The sequence below is a fragment of the Marmota flaviventris genome, chromosome X, assembly GCF_047511675.1.
Source record: "Marmota flaviventris isolate mMarFla1 chromosome X, mMarFla1.hap1, whole genome shotgun sequence".
Classification (NCBI taxonomy): domain Eukaryota; kingdom Metazoa; phylum Chordata; class Mammalia; order Rodentia; family Sciuridae; genus Marmota; species Marmota flaviventris.
The window spans coordinates 37,330,487-37,352,185 of record NC_092518.1 but is presented as its reverse complement, the minus strand read 5'-3'; the positions used below and the strand labels follow the sequence as shown (position 1 = coordinate 37,352,185).

The 21,699-nt window shown below is 34.5% G+C and overlaps 1 protein-coding gene across 8 annotated transcripts in view; it reads right to left on the bottom strand.

The window, feature by feature from the left end:
• Positions 1 to 21,699, bottom strand: part of Kdm6a (lysine demethylase 6A) — a 223,155-nt gene that overhangs the window by 125,281 nt on the left and 76,175 nt on the right. For all 8 annotated transcript variants that reach the window (XM_027927328.2, XM_071606603.1, XM_027927323.3 and 5 more), the window contains exons 3-4: positions 11,749 to 11,857; positions 2,674 to 2,723 (exon numbers count right to left, since the gene is read on the bottom strand). In XM_027927328.2, coding sequence (XP_027783129.1) covers positions 2,674 to 2,723; positions 11,749 to 11,857 — 159 coding nt within the window. The remainder of the gene's footprint in view (positions 1 to 2,673; positions 2,724 to 11,748; positions 11,858 to 21,699) is intronic.

Sequence of the window (21,699 nt, the reverse complement as noted above, 5' to 3'; positions counted from 1 at the left end):
ATGTATTTCAAAGAAGATGTTAACAAACTTTAAACTTTAAAACATACCCAACTTTACTAACAATTAAAATGCTAAATAAAATTGCACTAAGACACCATTTCTCACCTATAAGATTGGCAAAAAGTCTGCTGACATAAACTTTCTTGGTTAAGACCAAGAAAAACAAACACTTACGTACATTTACTAAAAGGAATGCAAAATGGTTCAGTTCCCAGAAAGCAAATACCCTCAGACTCAACAATCCCACATTTAAAGCAATCTATAAAGAATCATTTACAAAAATATGGAAAGATACTGTTATAAGACTACTTATTACAACAGTCTCTCTGCAAAAGCAGAACACTGAAACAAAAAAACTAAACAACCATGGAATAAATCTTAGTGATTCTGAATTAGATTTGCCTAATTCAACACGAAAAGTGCAAGCAAAGAATGATAAGTTGAATTTCATCAAAATTAAAAACTTTTGTACTTTAAAACATACTAATCTATTTCCTTACAAGAAATAAAGATAAGCCACACACTTTACAAAAAATTTGCAAATTATATATCTAAAAAATGGATTATATCCAGAACATATAAAGAAGTCATATAACTCAAAAAAAAATTTAAACTCCAATTTAAAAAATGGGCAAAGGATTTGAATGGACATTTTGTCAAATAGCTAATATGTTTAAGAAAACATGACCGACATCATTAGTCAGTAGAAAAATGCAAATAAAATCATAAGATACTACAAGTGTTGAACAAGATATGAAAAAAGAGGAACCCTCATATGTTGCTGCCAGGGATAGAAAATTGTTCAGTCACACTGGGAAAAGTTCTGGCAGTTTCTCAAAATGTTAAACATAGATTTACCCAACAACCCAATAATTCTACTCCTATCTATCCAAGAGAACAAAAAAATTATTTCTATTCAAAAACTTGTACACAAATGTTCACAGCAGCATTATTCACAATAATCAAAATGTAAAAACCAGCCCAAACCAAGTGGCTCAGAAGGCTGAGGCAGGAGGATCACAAGTTCAAAGCGAGCCTCGGCAACTTTATGAGGCCCTAAGCAACTCAATGAGACCCTGCTCTAAATAAAAAAATATTAAAAGGCTGGGGATGTGGCTCAGTGGTAAAGTGGCCCTGGGTTCGATCCTGATAACTATAACCAAACAAACAAAAAAACCCAAATACCCATTAACTAATAAAATGGATAGATAAAATATGGTATACCCATAAAATGGAATATTAGTAAGAAATAAGAATAAAATATTCATGCTATAACATTGATGAAACAAAAAAAACATGCGCTAAGGAGCCAGTAACAAAAGACCACATATTATATTATTATTCCATTTACATGAAATGTCCAGGAAAGACAAATATCAAAAAATGGAAAACAGAAAATAGATGAGTGGTTGTCAGGGGCTAAGGGTGGGCATGAGGTTTCATTCTGGAGAGATGAACATGTGAAATAAGACTATGGTGATGTCTGTATAACTCTGAGGATTTGCTAATCCCAGCAACTCAGGAGGCTGAGGCAAGAGGATCACAAGTTCAAAGCCAGCGTCAGCAAAAGTAAGGCACAAAGCAACTCAGTGAGACTCTGACTCTAAATAAAATACAAAATAGGGCTGGGAATGTGGCTCAGTGGTAGAGCACCCCTGAATTCAATCCCTGGCAACCCCCCCCAAAAAGAACTACTGATTTACATAGTTGCATTTTATAGTATGTAAATTACAACTCATAAAGCTTTAAAAAAAAGAGAAAGACAGACAGACAGAGATACACAAGCCACAGACTACAGAAGATTATTTTCAAAATAGTTTAAAAAAATTTACTATGGACACAGCTCCATAGTAAAGAGCTTGCATAACATGTGTGAGGTCCTAGGTTCGATCCCCAGCACCATACATGAACACACACGAAAAAATGACCGAATATATTTCTAAAACTTCTACACAGTCTCTCTGAACAAAATGATTACTGAAGGACTTTCCCAGACAAAGCCAGTCTTGTCTAGAATAAGTACCTATATCTAAAAAGTTTAAAAACTACACAATAGAAAAATAAAATCCATTAAAAAAAACAAAATGTAAATTCAGATAAAAAACCCTACTGATTAATAAGCTTATATTTAATAGTAAACATGATATGAAAGATTATTTAAACTAAGATATGAAAGTGAATGATTCATTCATTATTCAGTTTTTCATTTAGGTATATCTTTTAAAATAGATTCTGCCCTCCTCAGAGCTCCAAATATAGACAGACTATACCAAGAAAGATTCCATAAATTTCTCATTACACCTTCCTGTTTTAGACTGATAAACCCATTTTCAACCTTTTTTACTCCTAGGTACCAATTTAAGACAAGAAAACAAAGAATCATTTTGTTACTGCTAGTTGGTTGGTTGGTTGATCATACTTGATTCAAACTTTCTCACTTAGGCTCATCTTTGGCTAGTAAAATATGTTAGACCAAATCTAACATTTTAATAAAATACAAGGTGGTTCAAATAAGATAGGACAAACAAAATACTCATTTTTCTTTTTCCAAGCCCTTTCCTCTAGAAGTAATATTTTCATGCAATTAAAAAAAAGGCAAGAGTTCAATTCATTTTTAGTATAATTGGCAATAATCTGCTAACAAAACCAACAAGCATGCAAATATGTACTAACCTTCCAGTAGTCAGATTGTAAACTGTAGTACCTCTGGTATGCAGATAATGCTGGAAAAGGGGAAATAATTATGAGTCATGATTATGTTTCATTTCAAAATCAATAATATATGTTTTAAGAAACATTCTAAAAAGCCTCCCATCACACCCACCTCCATGTAGATAATGATATTTCAAATACCCAACAAGTGAAAAATTTGGCTCCTCCCTAGTCAAAAGTTCAAGGACATAAACCATGGTCAAATCTTAGACCTACAACCGAACATAATTTAGGTAAACTCCTTGGATCAACTTGACCTTCCTCAGGAAACAAAACTAATAGAGGATTCTGATTCCCCAAGGTTATTCCAAAATGTAATAGATTATTTATTCTCACAAGGGACCCAACTGCCGAGAATGATTAGGATTAACCCCAAAAGGAATTTTTTCTTTTCTGACATTTCCTTTCATTCCATCAAAAAACCAACACCCCACTGCCTTACTCCAATTCTATTTCAAAATAGGACAACCTATACCCCTAAATCTATCTCAAGGTATAAAAAGGCTCAGAAAAAAGTAGCTCCTGTCAACCTAAAAAACTTCAATAAAGTGAGGGAAAAATGAAAACTAAAAGTTACGTATGTACATTATAATTGGTAGAAATCCCCAGGAGAGGGCAGGGGGCGTTATCAGGGATTGAACTCAGAGGAATTCAACCACTGAGACACATCCCCAGCCCATTTGTGTAATTTATTCAGAGACAGGGTCTCACTGACTTGCTTAGCAAACTGGAGGTTGCTGAGGCTGGCTTTGATCCTCCTGTCTCAACCTCCGTTGGGATTACAGGTGTGCGCCACTGTACCTGGCCTTTGAATATACCTTTTTTTTAAAAAAGAAACTGATGAGCACATCTCATCCCATCCCAAATAAGTCATTATCTATTAGAGGCTGAAAATTTATACATTTAAAAGATCCACATTTGATCTTCCAAGTACAGCTAATACACTAAGCAGTACTCTCAAGACCAAGGCAGTAAAAGGGCTATAGAATTAAGCCAGAAGTGGCAGCGTTCTACATACATTCTAATACACCAGGGAGTTTCACAGATGAATCAATTTATTAACTTCAGACATGCATACAATAAAAGCAAACTGCCTATATTACCTGAAATACTTTCATAAAATTAAATAGGGAAGGAAAGACAGTTAAGACAAACATTTTAAGTAATGAAAAGAATATGTTCCATCAGATACTGAAACTATTATAAAATAATTACAATAGGAATAGAAAATAACCAAAACCTCAAAACAAAACCTTGGGGTATATATAAGAATTAGCAAAGAATATAGGTGGCATTTCCAATCAGTAGGGAATTAGTTCAGTAAACAACTTGTTTAAAAAAAAATTATTTTGAGACAGGGACTCTATATTGCGCAGGCTGTCTTCAAACTTGAAATAATATTTTCTGATGATCAGCTGTAGAGGATTTTTTTTTTAACTTTTGGTTTAAAATTCACAGATTAAAACTGAGAAGGACTAGGGTAAAAACTGAGAAGTAGTCAGTTCCCTCAACTACCTTACTCAATCCTTGACATATTTTAGGCAATCTGACCAAAAAGATACAGATTCTCCAACAAAAATCTAGGTAGATATTTTAAAATTCCCACCCATATGCTCCAATGTTTTCAGTTCTCAGGTTTTACAATCTTAAAATATGAAAGGCTAAGAACTGCCAGACATCTAAAGGAAGTCTCTAACCAATAAGAGACTAACATAATTAGAAAAATGTAACAAAAAGATAAAAAAGACCATGCAAGGAAAAAATTACTTTAAAAAACTACTAGTCTTCATCTTAGATTAGGGGAAAACATTGCCTTCAAGGAGGAGAGGAGATCAAACAGGATGCTCTAGAAAAATAAAACAGAATTCAGAGAACAAAGTATGAAAGGATAAGTGAATAACTCAATAAGCAGAAGAAAAGAGAATAAAGAAATCTCCCCCTAAAAGTAAACAAAAAGGATAGAAACAAAAATTGGAGAAACTCTACTAGAGAAACTCTAACATTATCAATGACAGGGCTGGGGGACTGCAGTTGTGGTTCAGTGATAGAGCGCCTAGCATGTATGAGGCACTGGGTTCAATCCTCACAATCACATAAACACTAAAAAATAAATATTGTGTCCATATACAACTAAAAAAGACCGGGCTGGGATTTGGGATTATAGGTATGTACCACCACAACCAGCCCCCTTCTAACCTCTTCTTAACCTGAGAACTGAATATCTGGATAAGCCTGGACCAGATTTTTCTCTGGACTTGGCTTTTCTTGACCATGTTCTGATTAAGTTCCTATTTTTTTCCCCTCCACCAAAAATGGGTGATCTGATGGCTCTCATCTTATCCCACACAAGTGTTAAGTGCTCTGCTGTGTACTACTTCTGAATTGCTCACTTTCTCTGATTATATTCCTGACAGATTTTCTAGTATTCAGTCCCCATTAGTCTTATCAAATGTCCTAACTCTGGGTATCACCTTTGCCAGGGTCCATATATACCCTAGCCCACTGTGTTCCCCCAAAGGGGCTCTTGTAAACTGCTGAGAAAACAGAAGTCAAACTATGACACGGAGTGTATTGTTTATAGTTTTACTTTGCTGAGACCCTCCTCTAATTATAACAATAAGTCCCTTTCCTAATATAATTGCATTTGGGCTTACTGCTCAGTTTTTCAAAATTAAACAGTATCTCACTGAAGGATATTACTACTGTGCCCTTTAAAAAGGAAAAAAAAAAAAAGGAAAGAAAAAGAAAACCAAGAGAACACGGAACAGCACAGTCAGACACGGGTTTTATGAATGGAGGAAAGGAGGAGGATATAACTAGAGAGAACACAAGCTAGGGGTACCAACTACCATTCCATTTCTTAAATATAGCAGTTAAGTGGGTATCAATTGTAATAGTCTTTACATGGTACATATATATTCTGAACACTCTCCTTATATATAATACATTGCTCACTTTAAAGGAAAAGTATTAAGTATTAAGTATTAAGTATAAAGTATTAAGGACTGGAAACCAGTAAAGAAATTTTGCAACATGCTGCATCTTCACACTCACTAGTGATCACGTTGCTTCTTCAACAAAATGGTAAATAAAACATAATCTCCTAAATATGAGACTGAACATGAGCCAAAAATGGAAATTAACATTTTCTAAAACACCATAATTAATATTGCCAGATGATTTATTAATAAACATATGTGAATGCCACATAAAGAACTTTCTGAATATGTTCAGAAAGAGAAGCACTGGGGCTAGGGATATAGCTCAGTGGAACAGTGTTTCTTTGCAAGTGCAAGGTCCTAGACTGGATCCCCCACCACAGCAAAACAGAGGTAGGGGAGAAAAACTATGCAAACACATAATTATATATGTGAACAAGTAACTTTTTCATTTGAATAATGTTTGCTCTTTTTCCATGAAGATGATGCCAACCAACCTACACTAGAAGGAAATGAGACTGTGAATAATTTTTCAGTTCCCTGTTTCCTATTTCTTCATGTATGAGTATAGCTAGTCATAAAGTCATTAATTGTCTTCCCAAAGGAAAAGTAAACCAAATTATCAAACTAGCTATAAAAGAACAGTCAGACAAGAGTTTGTGAAATGAATGGCATGAATGATATTCCAACATCCATTTCGAACCCACTTCCATCCTCCACCATTGATTGGAGAGGACAGCAGCTGCCAGCAATCCCAGTGATTGTTTTGGTCCAACACCATGCACATGAGCTCAAGTGACCCAGTCACCAATGATTTTTACAAATAAAAGTCATGGTAAATGTTCTCTCGCTAATGCTAAATGTGAACAAGGAAGCATATATCACCAACTGTCACCACAAGGGATCTATCTTTCAAGTCCAGAGAAGACCATAAATAGATGGAAAATAGCTGGATCCTTCTAGACTTGAAATTGCATCTATAGCACAACCAATCTACAAACTTCAAATTATGCACAGTAATGATTCTACTTATTGTGTACAATAAAATGAAATCTTTGATATTTGTGTCTAAAAACATCCTAATTAATAGAAGCCCACGTCTCTTGACAATTTTGTGGAGTCACCATACCAAACCTGGAGACTGTCCTTTTAATGATGCTATAGAATTTCAACAAATCTGGAGTGTATATTTTCAATATTCTGATTAATAATATATATCACCTGACGTCATAAAGTTCCCTTTCACAATTTGGGAGCCCTTAGGGAAATAGTAAGATGCCTTCCAAAGTAACTCAAACTGAAGCACAAGAAACCCATTTGATTATCAGTTGGGAGAAACAGGGCATCCATACAACAACATGGTATGCTAAGAAATAAATACAAACCCTCAAATTCAAAGTCATAAAGAGCTGACACTCTAAATTACAGCAACAGATTGTAAATGAGCCATTTCTTCCACGATCATTTATCTTTCCATTCATTTACATATTTTCTCAATAATTATACTTCACCTCCATTTGGACTGGCATTTAATTTTAAGATCCTAATATATTTTGTTTACTAATTCAAAACAATTATTAATATTAAAACTCTAAAGGCTATAGAAGTAAGCACTGCCAAAGACTCTCTAGTAAAATCCCTTTAACCTAAGCATAGTCCTTATTTCTAATCTTTCAGTTAACTAACTATCCATGAAAAACATTTTTAGTCTGTCATAACTAGATTTTTCTGAAGTTCTTAAAAGAAAATTAGGAAAATAATTTTAATATCCTTATAATACCTAAAACCTGTTTCAGAATGATTAGAGTAAATGGACCAAAAACACTGTTAATTTTGTAGAAACCAAACTCAACATCTATCATTAAACAGCATGCATTTTATGCTTCTATACTATAAATATCTCAGGATAGAGTACTGTTGTTTGATATAAGAAAAACCAAAAGAAAGCTCATACCAAACTCTGACTTCTCCACATTAGTAACTCCCAGCATTTATAACTGCTTAGGACCTAAATACCTAAAAATCCTATTTTGCCCACAAGTGACAAATCAGCAAAGAAGAAGGGGGAAAAGTTACTTGAAAGGAGGAAAAAAGCGAGAAAAATCTATTCACTGACCAGAATTTCAAAGATTTATAATTGGGGAACATCCAGCTTAACATGAAATAAAGAAATTATTCATTATTTTGGAGTTACTTACTATCTCTCATGTAACAATGACATCATTGTTTTTATTTTCATAATATTTTCTGTGTTCTTAACTACTTGATTTTCTAAGCAACTAATTTAACTCAGTGGCTTTTTGCTCCTATAATTTATTACACATATTTTCTAAAGATCTGAATATATATCCTTGTCCTTCAACCTGGGGTTCTGTCCCTCAGGTTGTCTTCCAACCTTGAGAAATTACCTTACTGTCTCCATTGCTTAAGGCAGTCTGACAGCCACATTAGTTGTTTGGTTCAACAGAGGTTAATGGGTTTTGCTGTGTAGTTCAAAGTAGAAAGGAGGTATGATACACACTCCAAAGAACCATTCAAATCCATTTTCAAGGAAGAATTGTTGGGAGTTATGCCCACCTGACAGCTTCTAGCTATGAGTTCCTACAAGAGGTGCCTCAGCTGCAGAGAGCTGTCTTATCCAAGTTGAAACTCATTCCCAGGCTGGCTCACATTCATTATCAAATCAGTGCAGAATGAGTCTGGCCATCTTGGCCCAACTTGGGACAGCTCTGAAAGGCTCCAAAGCTCCCCATGGAGTTGGCCAAGTCTGTCACAGCTTAATTTCTCCCTCTGTCCAATCCTGGTTCTATTCTCCACCTTCCATGGGTGTTAATCCTAAAGGTAATTTCCTACTAAAATATTCCTTACAGGCTACACTCCTTCTCAGAGAATCCAACCTACAGCATTAGGCCTAGTGCACTGAGCCCCATTTTCCCAGAATCTCCTATTCAATTGCTTTTAAGAATAAATTCCTAGAAGCAAAACCAAGTGACAGAAATGTTTTTAAACTCCCTGTGCCTATTACCAGACAGAAAGGTTAGGAAAATATTTTAGAAAGTCTTTTTCCCTTCTGCTTCAAATTCATCTGAAATGACAGGGGGGAAAAATGAATGAATAAATTCATAATAGTAATGATAACCAAAGTATACCATTTGTAAATTTTTAGGTATTCCTATAAGACAGGAAGCAGACAAGATCAAAATAAATAAACATAGAAAAACCGCAGTCCAAAATGTGCACAAACAGGTTCTACCATTTAGTATTGCAGAAGCAGAAGCAGCTTTTTACAAGGAACTCAACTCAGACAAACACTGGGCTTTTATACAAAGGAGACAACAACAAATCAGAACACATATTGAAGAACTGTCTTCAGAATAACAAGGTCATAAGTCCCCTACATAAGAATACCTAAAGCAGTTTGTTCATAGAATTACACGTTCATTGTATGGTTCATGTTTACTTTCAAAAAGTTACGGTTTATAATGTGTTGTCTAAAACATTTATTTGCCTGGGTTTGGTGGTTCTCTTATCTTATACAGGTCCCAAAGAAAGAAGGAAAAAGCAGCCTGAGGCAACTAATGTGGTGGTGGTGGTGGCAGCTGCGGCGGCTTGAGTGTGGGTGAGTACATGGGGGAGGTGAGTGTGCTATTAGAAACTGGTTCTAGTTTCAGACTTTTAGAAAGATGAAGGGAATTCACAGAAAGAATTCACTAGTTCACATTTTAACAGGATTTTTTTTTTTTAAGAGGGAAGGAATGTAGCCCAAAAAGTCTCAGGGAAAATTCAAAACACTAAATAGAAACTCACATCTTAGTAAACAGAAGCCACCAGCTTGAAATATTAAAATATACTGAAATACCTTTGTATACCTCTATATCCACTCTCTCCTTCCTCTTCCTACTATTACAAACTAATCAAGCTACTTCCTACCTATCAATGGCCAGTTCATCTATATAATAGTAAATGGGTCTAGGGAGTACATCTTTTCAAGTACTTAGATCCTTAGGCTATCCTCCTCCTTCTCTCACTTTACTAGATCAATCCCATCAGCTAGTTTGCCAACATAGCCTAACTGCCACATGCCCAACACTCTACTTATCCCCTCCCCCCCCAAAAAACCTCCAAATATCCGTGAATTCTTTATTATCTTCATAGCCAAACTTTTTACATTGGAAAATATATCTAAATCCATTTAAAAAATAATGTTTTAAAAGCTAAAAGATATATCCCTAAATAACCACTAAGGAGAAAGGACATATAGCCCCAAATGTACACCCAATTTTCAAGTCTTAGACTCTGTTTATCTGCTGTCAAATTAGTATGCTCTCCAAATACATAAAGGTGTAGCACTAAAATATTAGATTGCATAGCGTTCTATATATTTGTGGTATAATAGCTCCTTTTAAGTTAACAGTTTTAACTGGAGTGTTAAGTAATTATTAATACCTATTATCCTGTTGAACTGAAGCCATTTTCTTAAGTACTAACTAGTATCACATAATAATCACAAGCCCCTGAGCTATTATCTACCCTCCCCTGCCTTTATAGTTTAGAACACGGAAACTCAAAGATATTTATATAATCTAAAGCTATAAATAGTAGAGCTAAACTGGGAAATAAGTCTAACTTCAAATATCATAGAGGAGTATGCATCTTTCATACTAAAATCACATTTTCAAGCGATTTTCAAGTATAATAAAACATCAACATGAAATACCAACAATCCTTCACTCTAGCCCTGAAACTATCATGTGTTCTGCCTACTAAAGGCACTCTCTGATAGCCTGAATTACACATCTACTGCACATCAAGATGTTTACTATTATCAAAAGTTTAAGATGTTCCTGTGCTTGTAAGTTAAGTTTTCCTTTGCTGTGGATTCTTCCATTGGTATGGAGGTAGGGGTTATCTGCAGGTGCTATTAATTTCCTAAGTGAGTAATTGTATGAGTTAGCAACTTGATACCATGAAAAAGGCATGTCTTTAAGACCAATTATTTTCAGTCATTTAACTCATTTCTTAAAGAAAAAAATTTCAAATGAATAAAAGTCTGGTTTTATTCAAGGTTCCAGCTCATATCTAACCAATATCTCTGTTTTATCTACCTTACAACATGACTACATATCAGATTTTCATTCAAATCTTTTCAAGCTAATGTGGACAGGCTTTAAAGCCAAGATAAAGAAGGCTGAGTCTGTGTAACCTTGCCAAAATATCCACCAATGTACAAATACCTATATCAAACAGAGATAAGAATTTGGGGATACAGAAAAAGGAAGGGACACGGAGTCTCAAAACAAAGTGCCCTTAAGTCACCGGAATGCAAGAAAATGCCTTGAACCCTAAAATGCATAACCAACAACTCATCAGCAACCCAGCCTGTGCATCTGACCTGCTTCCATGTCTACAAAAAGTAACATAATAGGAGCTGACAACGGGCAAGCAAGCATTAGAAAAATAAGCACAAAATCACCTAACTTGGCCCGGCTCCACCTCTATTCCAGTCTACGTTCCCTCTGTAAAAATTAATGGCCCAGGCCAAAGGGTTTCTACCTCTTGCTTTTGAGATGGCCACATGCTTCCTTAAATGTGTATTCCTTGCTTTATCCCAGAAGCGTTTGTCATTTGCGATACTCCACATTCTCCTAGAATATGTCTCTGCTTTCCTAAGTAAATCTGTTATGTATCTCCTGATTGACACAACCTTGAATTCATTTTTGCAAAGTTTGTTAAGAACCCCATTTTCCCTGAGTTGAGGTCCCCCTCTCCAGGAACTTCTCAGACCACCTCCAATGAGAAAAATGGATCACTTTCTACTATGACAGAACCTTTAAAGGGAAGGATTTTTAACAAGACAGACCGAAATGACATTGCATATGTAGGAGGTTGTAAGTTTTACTGAATGGACAACTTATTGATGATTTACACAGAATTACACAACATTTCTCCATCTATCCACTTTTCTTTCTGTTTACAATGTTCATGAGCTTACGATTTCTTAGAAGTAAAAATGGTAGTACCCTTCAATAGGGCATAATTACAGTTACTTTAAACATATATATTAATCAAATAGAAATTAACAAGGGAAAAAAATTACCTTTTGGATAATCTTCCAATAAGAGGTTGAAGTGACCTAATTGACAAAAGAAATCAGACTCCACTTTTCCTTCAGCTTTTAAGATTAGAGATTCGTAGCAGCGAACAGCCTAGAAATAAAAAATACAAATATTTAATACAAAGATAAAATCCCAACATGGATATCCTTCCTGAGATAATGCATATATCCTCCATTCAATCACCTAAGAAGTCTATATTTCTATATGTTTCACTTCTATTTCAGACATATTCATTGTAGTGTTCTTCAGAAGGAATAGCTTCCTTAACTAAGTATTTATTCAAAGACCCACTAGTTATATATGGTCTAAGTGATTTTTCCATCTATAAAATGCAAACAATACTGGCCAAATCAAATAATGTAGGAACACTTGATAACTTTATTCTTAAATTGAAAATCTAAATTATTACTGTGGTCCCTGTTGACATAAACAAACCTACCCTCAAATACAAACAATCATCCATCTTTCACACAGGCAGGAAGAAACATGTTGAATTATGTGAGAATTTGTAAAATCTCTAGAGTAATAAAAATAGCATTTATACTGAACTGGCTTTTTGCCAGAACCTACCAGATTTAAGTTACCATAGACAACCTTTTGTTTATCTTCTCCTTGTGATATACTTCAAACATACCACCTCTAACTCCATTCCTAATCTTACCTAGACTCCAATACAAGCTTATATAATCACTCTGGCTTTTATTCCTCCAAAGGAAAAAACAACAATACCATAAAGGTATCAATTCTCTCCCCACCCCCTTTTTTAAAAAGCACAATTCAGGAGACTGCAAGGAGAAAAATGAATGACACAGAACAGAGTTCTAAAGCCTAACTATATAAACTCCAATTGTCATATGCTGCAGACACTGAGGAGTGTATCCTCTCTCAGTTCTGGTTTTTTGTTTTTATTATGTGCTAGGATTGAACCTGGGAGCACTCTACTACTGAGCCAACTCTTTCAAGCTGCCCAATAATGTCGTCCAAATTTCCCTGCTAACAACTAAATACTCCACACCACTGTTGCTCTGTTATATATGTCCTGGCATCATTAAAGTAAGAAATGTGTGTGATTTTTCAAATCTCTATAGATACACTCCTAAGTTTGGTTCACATGAAGAAAGGAACTCATAGCTTCCATAATAATAAAAAAAAAATTGTTTTACCACCATTTTCAGAGTTTTCTTGAGATGAGTACCTACTTAGAAGGCCTTCGTTTTTCCTCACCTATGAAATATGGACCATTTTATGGACAGTTTCAAAATGTATAACCTACAATTTACCCAAGCAAGTTTGGAGAACCCATACTACACAAGGCAAATTTGGGCTGATCCTCTCATGCTTAAAGCCTAAAATTTCTAAAAGATCTGTCTTCAGTTCCCCACCCTTAGCTATCTCAATGTACATACATACCAAATCACAATCACTGAAAACTAATCACTCTCCTTCTCTATAATTAAAAGAGTCTGAGTGCTACACTGAAATCTCAGAAATTACTATAATTTGGAAGCATGAAATTACAAGATCTTCTTTATTTAAGGCATATATAATTCTTATCTGGCAGATGGTTAGAGTACAAAATACAGTTTATTACAGAGCTTTATAATGAAAGAAATTCATAAAATTAGGCCACAGAATGACAATTCCTAATTTTACATTAAATAAAATGACTTTCTAAAGCTAATAATGTTATTGTAAATAAAAGATTCCTTAAAATAGTTGTCTGTTTTAACTCATTAGTTATTCCTGACAACTTCTTAGAGCTGATTAACATTAAATTTATAAGCAAATGATGGTGAAAGTATTCAAGATAAAATCATGAGAGTCACAGCCCCTAGTCCCCTGTGTTTCTCCTTTGCTAGCAAAGCAAGAAAGCTTCTGTTTCCATAAAATCACAAAGAAATTTTCTTTAATGATTTAAGCAAAAAAAGATGCCAACATCCTATACTTCTTCCTACCACCCTTGATGCCATACCACTACCATGGTTACCTGTTGCTTATATTCCCTTTCTCAAAAAATAAAGGAACATGTTTGAAATTATTAATATCATACATATCTCTAATCATTATAAAACATAACACCAGCTAAAAATGAGAAAGGGTGGATTTAAATTCACCTACCCTATACTTCTGGTTGGATTAACAGATTCTTAACAATTTCCCCACAAAGTCACTACGTACCTACTAAATAGACATCAATGTTGAAAGATGATGCTGATAAAGCCAAATATCAAACAAGATTAAAATGAGTAAAAAGGCAGAATAAAATTTCTAAGCATATTATGTTATAATTTAAGTAAAATTTCATGAATGTATTTGGCATGTTTCAGGTAATTTTGATATCAGATCAAATCCTAACATAATTTTTAATGAGCAAAAGAAAATAAATAAGATAGTTTCCAATACTACTAAAAACAAATTTTTATAATTTTTTTATTCAAAGGGCTAATGGTAAACATATAAGATACAGGATTAGACTTAGAACAAAGGTCTGGTAAACACCTATTATAAAAGGTGTCCATTTCATGGTTTGAATATAACCAATGCTGCTCTGCCTCTGCAGCTTACTTTAAAACTGACTTGTTCTTTTCCTCCTTTTCCCTCTCCCTTTCCCTAACCATGAAGGAAGCATGTAACCTTCTCCTGTCTGAGGCCAAGTTATCTGTCCTTGGGCTCATGGACCATAGGAATGAAGGAATCCAGACTTTGGGCACCTGAAGTTCTTTAAAAAAAAAAAAAGACAGCTCTCTCTCAAGGCTATAAATGACAAGGCACAGCTGTAGTGCAGCCTATGTATCTCACTCTTTGAAAGCCTACTGTTTCCCACTGGCAGTTAGAATCACAGCATCTGGGACAGGAATCTACTGTGTTTCTCCTCTACTAGCAAAGCACTAAAACTTCTTTTTCCTTTTTCTCAAAACCTTTTCCTTATTACTGGATTGGCACTGGTCACCAGACCAAGCTTTTGGAATCACTATAAACCAAAAATATTTCCTATTAAAAGGGTTACTTTTAAGCAAGATGTGGTGGCACACCCTTGTAGCCCCAGCTGTTGGGGGGAGGGGAGCGCTTGAGTCCTGGAGTTTGAGACTAGGCAGCACAGTGAAACCTCCTTCTTGCTTGTATTTTTTATTTGACATATGCACAAATAAAATCATCCCCATATAGAGTGTGTGCTTGTACATAACTGGAGAGAAAAATGACTAAACTATAAGTCTTAAAAATAGAAACTCTACAGTAGGCATATATAAAAACTTTATTTTGTTAATCGCTTTCCTAGATTTTTTTATTACTAACCTATATCATTTCTCTTTATGTAACAATCATTAAAGAATTATTATGCTTTCCCCTAGAATCCATCCTATACCTTCAGTGTAAGGATAGTAAGATGAAAATCACCTGTAACTAGATTAACGATCATTCTACAAAGAACTTTCTGCAGTGCCTATAATCTGTGATGTCCATTGTGATAGCCAGTAGAAATGGGTGGCTCTTAAGCAGGTTAAACATGGGTAATGCAATAAACAACTGAATTTTTTTAAATGTTCCACTGAACACTTATTTACATGAAAATAAACATATTGCTATGGTTACCATTTTGGACAGTGCAAATATAGATATTTTTAAGGCTTAAAACAACTGAATATTCAATCCATTTATTAATTATTAGGAAAGTAAATTTCTTAAGTTTATAAATGAAAAGCCCACAAAATTAATAATATCTTGTAATGGGAACAAGCAATACCCACCACACCAAAATCATTGTTATATCCTGTAACTGTTTATAGCTGGTGCGCCACACATCTGTTATCTTCACTATCTACTACAAAAACACATTTAGAAGGAAAGTTTATCATTAAATACTAAAAGCACAGGAGAGTAAACAAAGATCCTCCCAGTCAGGTATTCCTCCCATCTTAGCGACATTTTCTATAACATTCACTGTAATTTGTGTTTGGCATCTCCTTTGCTCCCCTCTCAATCACTCCCCCTCCCCCAGTACTGGAGACAGAATCCAGGGATGCTTTACCATTGAGCTACATTCCTAGCTTTTTTTTTTTTATTTTTTATTTTGAGAAAGCCTTGCAATCCTCCTGCCTTAGTCTCTGGAGCAGCTTGGATTATAGGCATGCATCTACATGCCTGGTTCTGCTTTATTTTTATTACTTGAAAAATCAGTTATCCCAGAACAATAACTGTTTATAGCTATTGGTAATAACATTACATTACCCTCTATAGCTAATCCTTGCCAGATAAAATTTAGAGCTCATGAACACAGATAACTAATTTATTTTTAAAATGTTAAGTATTAATATTATATGATGAATATAGTCAGTGTCTAACTAAATTAATGTACTGTTAATATTTTAGAATTTTTAAACATAGGCTTTTTTTCAATTAAAAGGTTAACTGAAATAGCTAGGTGACATTATAAATAGTAGAAAAAATTTAAATATAGATTTAAATACCCCATGCAAGATGGTTTAGTAGCCAGAAGACCTTAAAACAGATTAAGGGATTTAAGCAGATTACAAATCAATGTGTCACCCATGAAATATGCCTACTAAAAAAGTAATCGTGGCACAAATTAATAAAGTATATTATACAGATCAACAACAATAATCAGCTCACCAAAGTCTAATATGATCAGATGGCTAACATTATCCTCTGTTCTCAGTATTACATTTTATCATGCTATAACAAAATAAAGGGCTATCATTTGGTGAAGGATGTGAAAATAAATTGTCACATGAAAATTATCTGGGGACTGAGAGTGTATGTATAGCTCAGTGGTAGATCACATGCTTACCATGCACAAAACACTTGGTTCAATTCCAGTGCCCCCATTTTTTTTTCTTTTAACTGAGTATAACTGAAGAGAATCACAGGGGATGTTGTACTCAAATATTTAAAAAGCTATCACTTAGGAGAGAATACTAATTACATTTTGGGTAACTCCAAATATCAGATCGCTGTATGGGTATTAACTTAAAAGCAAGCATATCTGGGCACAGTGGTTTGTAATTCCAGCAGCTCTAGAGGCTGAGATAGGAGGATCGTGAGTTCAAAGCCAGCCTAACCAACTTATTGAGACCATATGTTAAAATTAAAAATAAAGAGGGCCGGGAATGTGGCTCAGTGGTTAAGTACTCCTGGGTTCACTCCCCAGTACACACACACACAAAAAGAACAAACATAATTGAGTTCAATCAGAGAGGAAGAAACCTTAAACCATGCCCACAATTAAATGGGCCATCTTTGGCTCATATCTATGCAAAGAACTTAAGTATGAAGCTATTTGAGTGAGAGAAAGGAATAAGACTTCTTACGTGGGATATCATACTAAGCTCTATTTTTGACCTTCTATGATTCTAAAAGCCCATTAAGAATCATACAAGAGGGGCTGGGGTTGTGGCTCAGTGGTAGAGTGCTTGCCTAGCATGCATGAGGCACTGGGTTCAATCCTCAGCACCACATAAATGTAAAATATTGTGTCCACCTAAAACTAAAAAATAAACTTTTTAAAAAAATAATCATACAAGAAAAAATATAGATTTTTAAGAATCATGGTTTTTAAAAATTCACAAGATTCTCAATAAAAGACCAGTCAATACATAATTTCAACACTACTATAGGTTGAGTAGCCCTTATCCAAAATTCTTGGGACCAAAATATTTCCAATTTCAGATATTTTCACATTCTGAAATGTTTACATGTACATAATGTTAGGGAATGGCACCCAAATATAAACAAAAAATTCATTTGTTCCATATACACTTTATACACATAGACTAAAAGTGATTTTATACAATATTTTTAATACAGCTTCATTTTGTCTACAACCCTTCACAGGAGGTCAGGTATAGAATTTTCTACATGGAATGTCCTATCGGTGATCAAAAAATTCAGGATTTTGGATTTTGGATTTTTAGATTTGGGGTGCTCAACCTATTATTTTAGAAGGAAAAGAAGAACCTTTCTTATTTAAAGGGGATGAATATTACAAGTATTTTGGGGTTTCAGTTTTGAAGATGAAAAGTGTTCTGGAAACTGGCAGCACAACAATGAGAATGTATTTAACAACAGTGAAAGACACAAATAAAATGGTTAAGACGGTAAGTTTTTTGTTATGTGTATTTTACACACTATTATGCTAGTCACTAATTAATGAACACAGTCATGAATGCGACTGCTAGACATCACAAATCAAAGCAGGGCGAATCCTGCTTCCTTAAAATAATTTTTATTTTCCTCCACATCATTTGTTTTCTGCTCTTTTCTAATTTTTATGCCTTTCTAACTCCTCTTTCTTCTTTGACTCCAACTTCATTACCTTTACTCTTAACCAAAGATACTAAGAGTCACTTTTGAGCCCTATAAATTTCGTTTAAATACTCCTTACCAAAATAATAGAAAAGAAAAAAGGAGTGAAGACAACTCCAGTCTTCGATAAGCCTCCATACTAACAAGTCTAAAAAAGCTTTTAACTCTCAACAACATACTGGACTTTTCCAATTTAGACATCCAAACATAATCTTAAAAATTTATCAAGCAATAATTAAAATTTTGCCCTGTTCAAAAAGTTTCCTCATCATTAACAGCACCAATTCAAAGCATTTCTTTATCCCTACACATCTAATCAAATTACTGCTGTTTTCCCTACCACTTTTCCTGTAACCATTCTCCTTTTCTTCTTAAATATCATTTCCCAATTGCAATGAATACCATATTATAGCATCACTACCACTTGATGTGCCTGAACTGCTGTCACTCCAACTCATAACCCTAAACAAAAACCACTCTTCAAGCACTGTGATTTATTATTATGCTTCCTGTTCCTAAACCTCCAATTAATTATTTGCTCTTGATACTTAGGTCCACTTCTTTTTGCCTACCCTACTCCAACCCTGTACCATTTTCAAACTTTCTTATCCCACAAACTCCATATATATTTTAACAACTTCATATTCAGATACTCCTAGAGGTGATAAACTATGCAACTATAGATCACCACTGCTGCTTCTGACATACATCAGTAAAAGGACATTATAGAAATCCAGATAAAATCAGGAAAAGGTGTTTCTGTCAAACTACCACTATTGTCACCCACTTAAGAGTGTTTCATTCTACATTATGAGTAAAGGGACATATCATGCAATTATGTACAGTACATATAACATGTAATAACACACAAAAGTAATTGTTGAATTACAACGTGTGAGTATACCTCTCGATTAAGTCTATGATTAGTTTATTCACTGCTTTGAATTTCCAGAATAATAAAAAAATAAATGTATTAACCATCTGATTTCTTTAAGGAGGAGAAAAAGGACCTAAAAATATCCACACGGTTAAAGTTAATAATACCCTTCCAGAAACACACCTCATAAATCAGAACAAAAATCTGGACCTTTCCAAGTACTCAGCAATTCCTTGGCCTGATAGTATTTAAAAATATCTTTTTTTTTTTTTTTTTTTTTTGAGAGAGAGAGAGAGAATGAATTTTAATATTTATTTTTTAGTTATTGGCGGACACATCATCTTTGTTTTTGTATGTGGTGCTGAGGATCGAACCCGGGCCGCACGCATGCCAGGCAAGCGCGCTACATTTAGCCTTTGTTTTCTTGGGGATTGGCTTATTTCACTTAGCACAATAGTCTCCAGCTCCATCCATTCACCATCAAATGTCATAATTTCATTCTTCTTTAAGGCTGAGAAATATTCCATCGTACATATACCACATTTTCTTCATCCATTCATCTATTGAAGGGCATCTAGGTTAGTTCCACAGTGTAGCTATTGTGATTTGAGCTGGTATAAACATTGATATGGCTGCATTACTGTAGTATGCTGATTTTAAGTCCTTTGGGTATAGACCAAGGAGTGGGATAATTGGGTCAAATGGCAGTGTCATTTCAAGTTTTCTAAATAATGTCCATACTCCTTAGTTGCACTAATTTGCAGTCCCGCCAGCAATGTATGAGTGCCTTTCTCCCCACATCCTCACCAGCATTTACTATTACTTATATTCCTGATAACTGCCATTCTAACTAGAGATGGAATCTCAAGGTATTTTTAAATTTTCATTTCTCTAATCGCTAGAGATGTTGAACATTTTTGTGTGTGTGTGTTGATTGATTGTACTTCTTCTGTGAACTGTCTGTTCGGTTCCTTTGCCCATTTATTGACTGGGTTATTTGGTTTTGGGTGCTAAGTTTTCTGAGTTTTTTAATATAGCTTGGAAAGTAATTCTCTATCTGAGGTGCAGGTGGCAAAGATTCTCTCTCATTCTGTAGGTTCTCTTTTACATTCATGATTATTTCCTTTGCTGAGAATAAGCTTTTTAGTTTGATACCATGCCATTTGTTGATTCTTGATTATACTTCTTTCCCTTTAGGAGTCTAGTTAAGGAAGTTGGATCCTAAACAACATGATGTAGATTTGGGCCTACGTTTTGCTCTATTAGGCACAGGGTCTCTGGTCTAATGACTAAGTCCTTGATATACTTTTGAGTTCAGTTTTGTGCAGGATGAGATGAGATTAACTTCATTTTGCTACACATGGATTTCCAGTTTTCCTAGCACCATTTGTTGAGGAGGTTATCTTTTTTTCAGTGTATGTTTTTGGGGCCTTTGTCTTGCATGAGGTAACTGTACTTATATGGGTTTGTCTCTGTCTTCTATTCTGTACCACTGGTCTACATGTCTGTTTTGGTGCCAATACCATGCTGATTTTGTTACTATGGCTCTGTAGTATAATTTAATGTCTGGTATTGTGAGGCCTCCTTCTTTGCACTTCTTGCTAAGGATTGCTTTGCCTCTTCTGGGTCTCTTATTTTTCCAAATAAATTTCAGGACTGCTTTTTTATTTCTATGAAGAACATCATTGGGATTTTAATAGGAATTGCATTAAATCTGTATATAGCTTTTAGAAGTATGGCCATGTTGAAAATGTTAATTCTTCATATATAAGAACATGGGAGATCCTTCTATCTTCTAAGGTCTCCTTCAGTTGCTTTCTTGAGTGTTCTGTAATTTTGATTGTAGAGGTCTTCTCTTTTGTTAGACTGATTCAAAAAAAAATTTTTTTTTGAGACCACTGTGAATGGGGTTGTTTCCCTAATTTCTCTTTCAGCTGATTCATCACTGATGTACAGAAACACAGTTAGATTTATGAATGTTAATTTTATATCCTGCTACTTTGCTAAATTCATTCATGAGTTATACAAGTTTTATGGAATAGTTTTTTGGGGGGTCTTCTAAATACAGACTCATGTTTTCGGCAAATAGGGATAGTTTGAATTCTTCTCTATTTGTATCCCTTTAATTTCTTTCTTCTATCTAAATGCTCTGGCTAGAGTTTCCAGAACGATGTTGAATAGAAGTGGTGAAAGAAGGCATTCCAGTCTTGTTCCAGTTTTTAGAGGGAATGCTTTCAATTTTTCTCCATTTAGGATGATACTAGCCTTGGGTTTAACATATATAGTTTTTACAATGTTGAGGTATGTTCCTGTTATCCCTAGTTTTTCTAATGTTTTGAACATGAATAGACGCTGTATTCTGTCCAATGCTTTTTCTGCATTTATTGAGATAATCATATGATTCTTCTCTTTTGATGTCTGTTGATGTGATGAATTAAATTATTTATTGAGTTTTGTAGGTTTAACCAACCTTGCATCCCTGGAATGAACCCAACTTGATCGTGGTGTACTATTTTTTTAATATGTTTTTGTATGCAATTTGCCAGAATTTTATTAAAAAATTTTTGCATCTATGTTCATCAGGGATATTGGTCTGAAGTTTCCATTCCTTGATATGCTGTCTGGTTTTGGTAGCTTCATAAAATGAGTTTGAAAGGATTCCCTCCTTTTCTATTTTATGGAATAATTTTCAGTAATGGTGTTAATTCTTCTTTGAAGGTCTGGTAGAACTCAG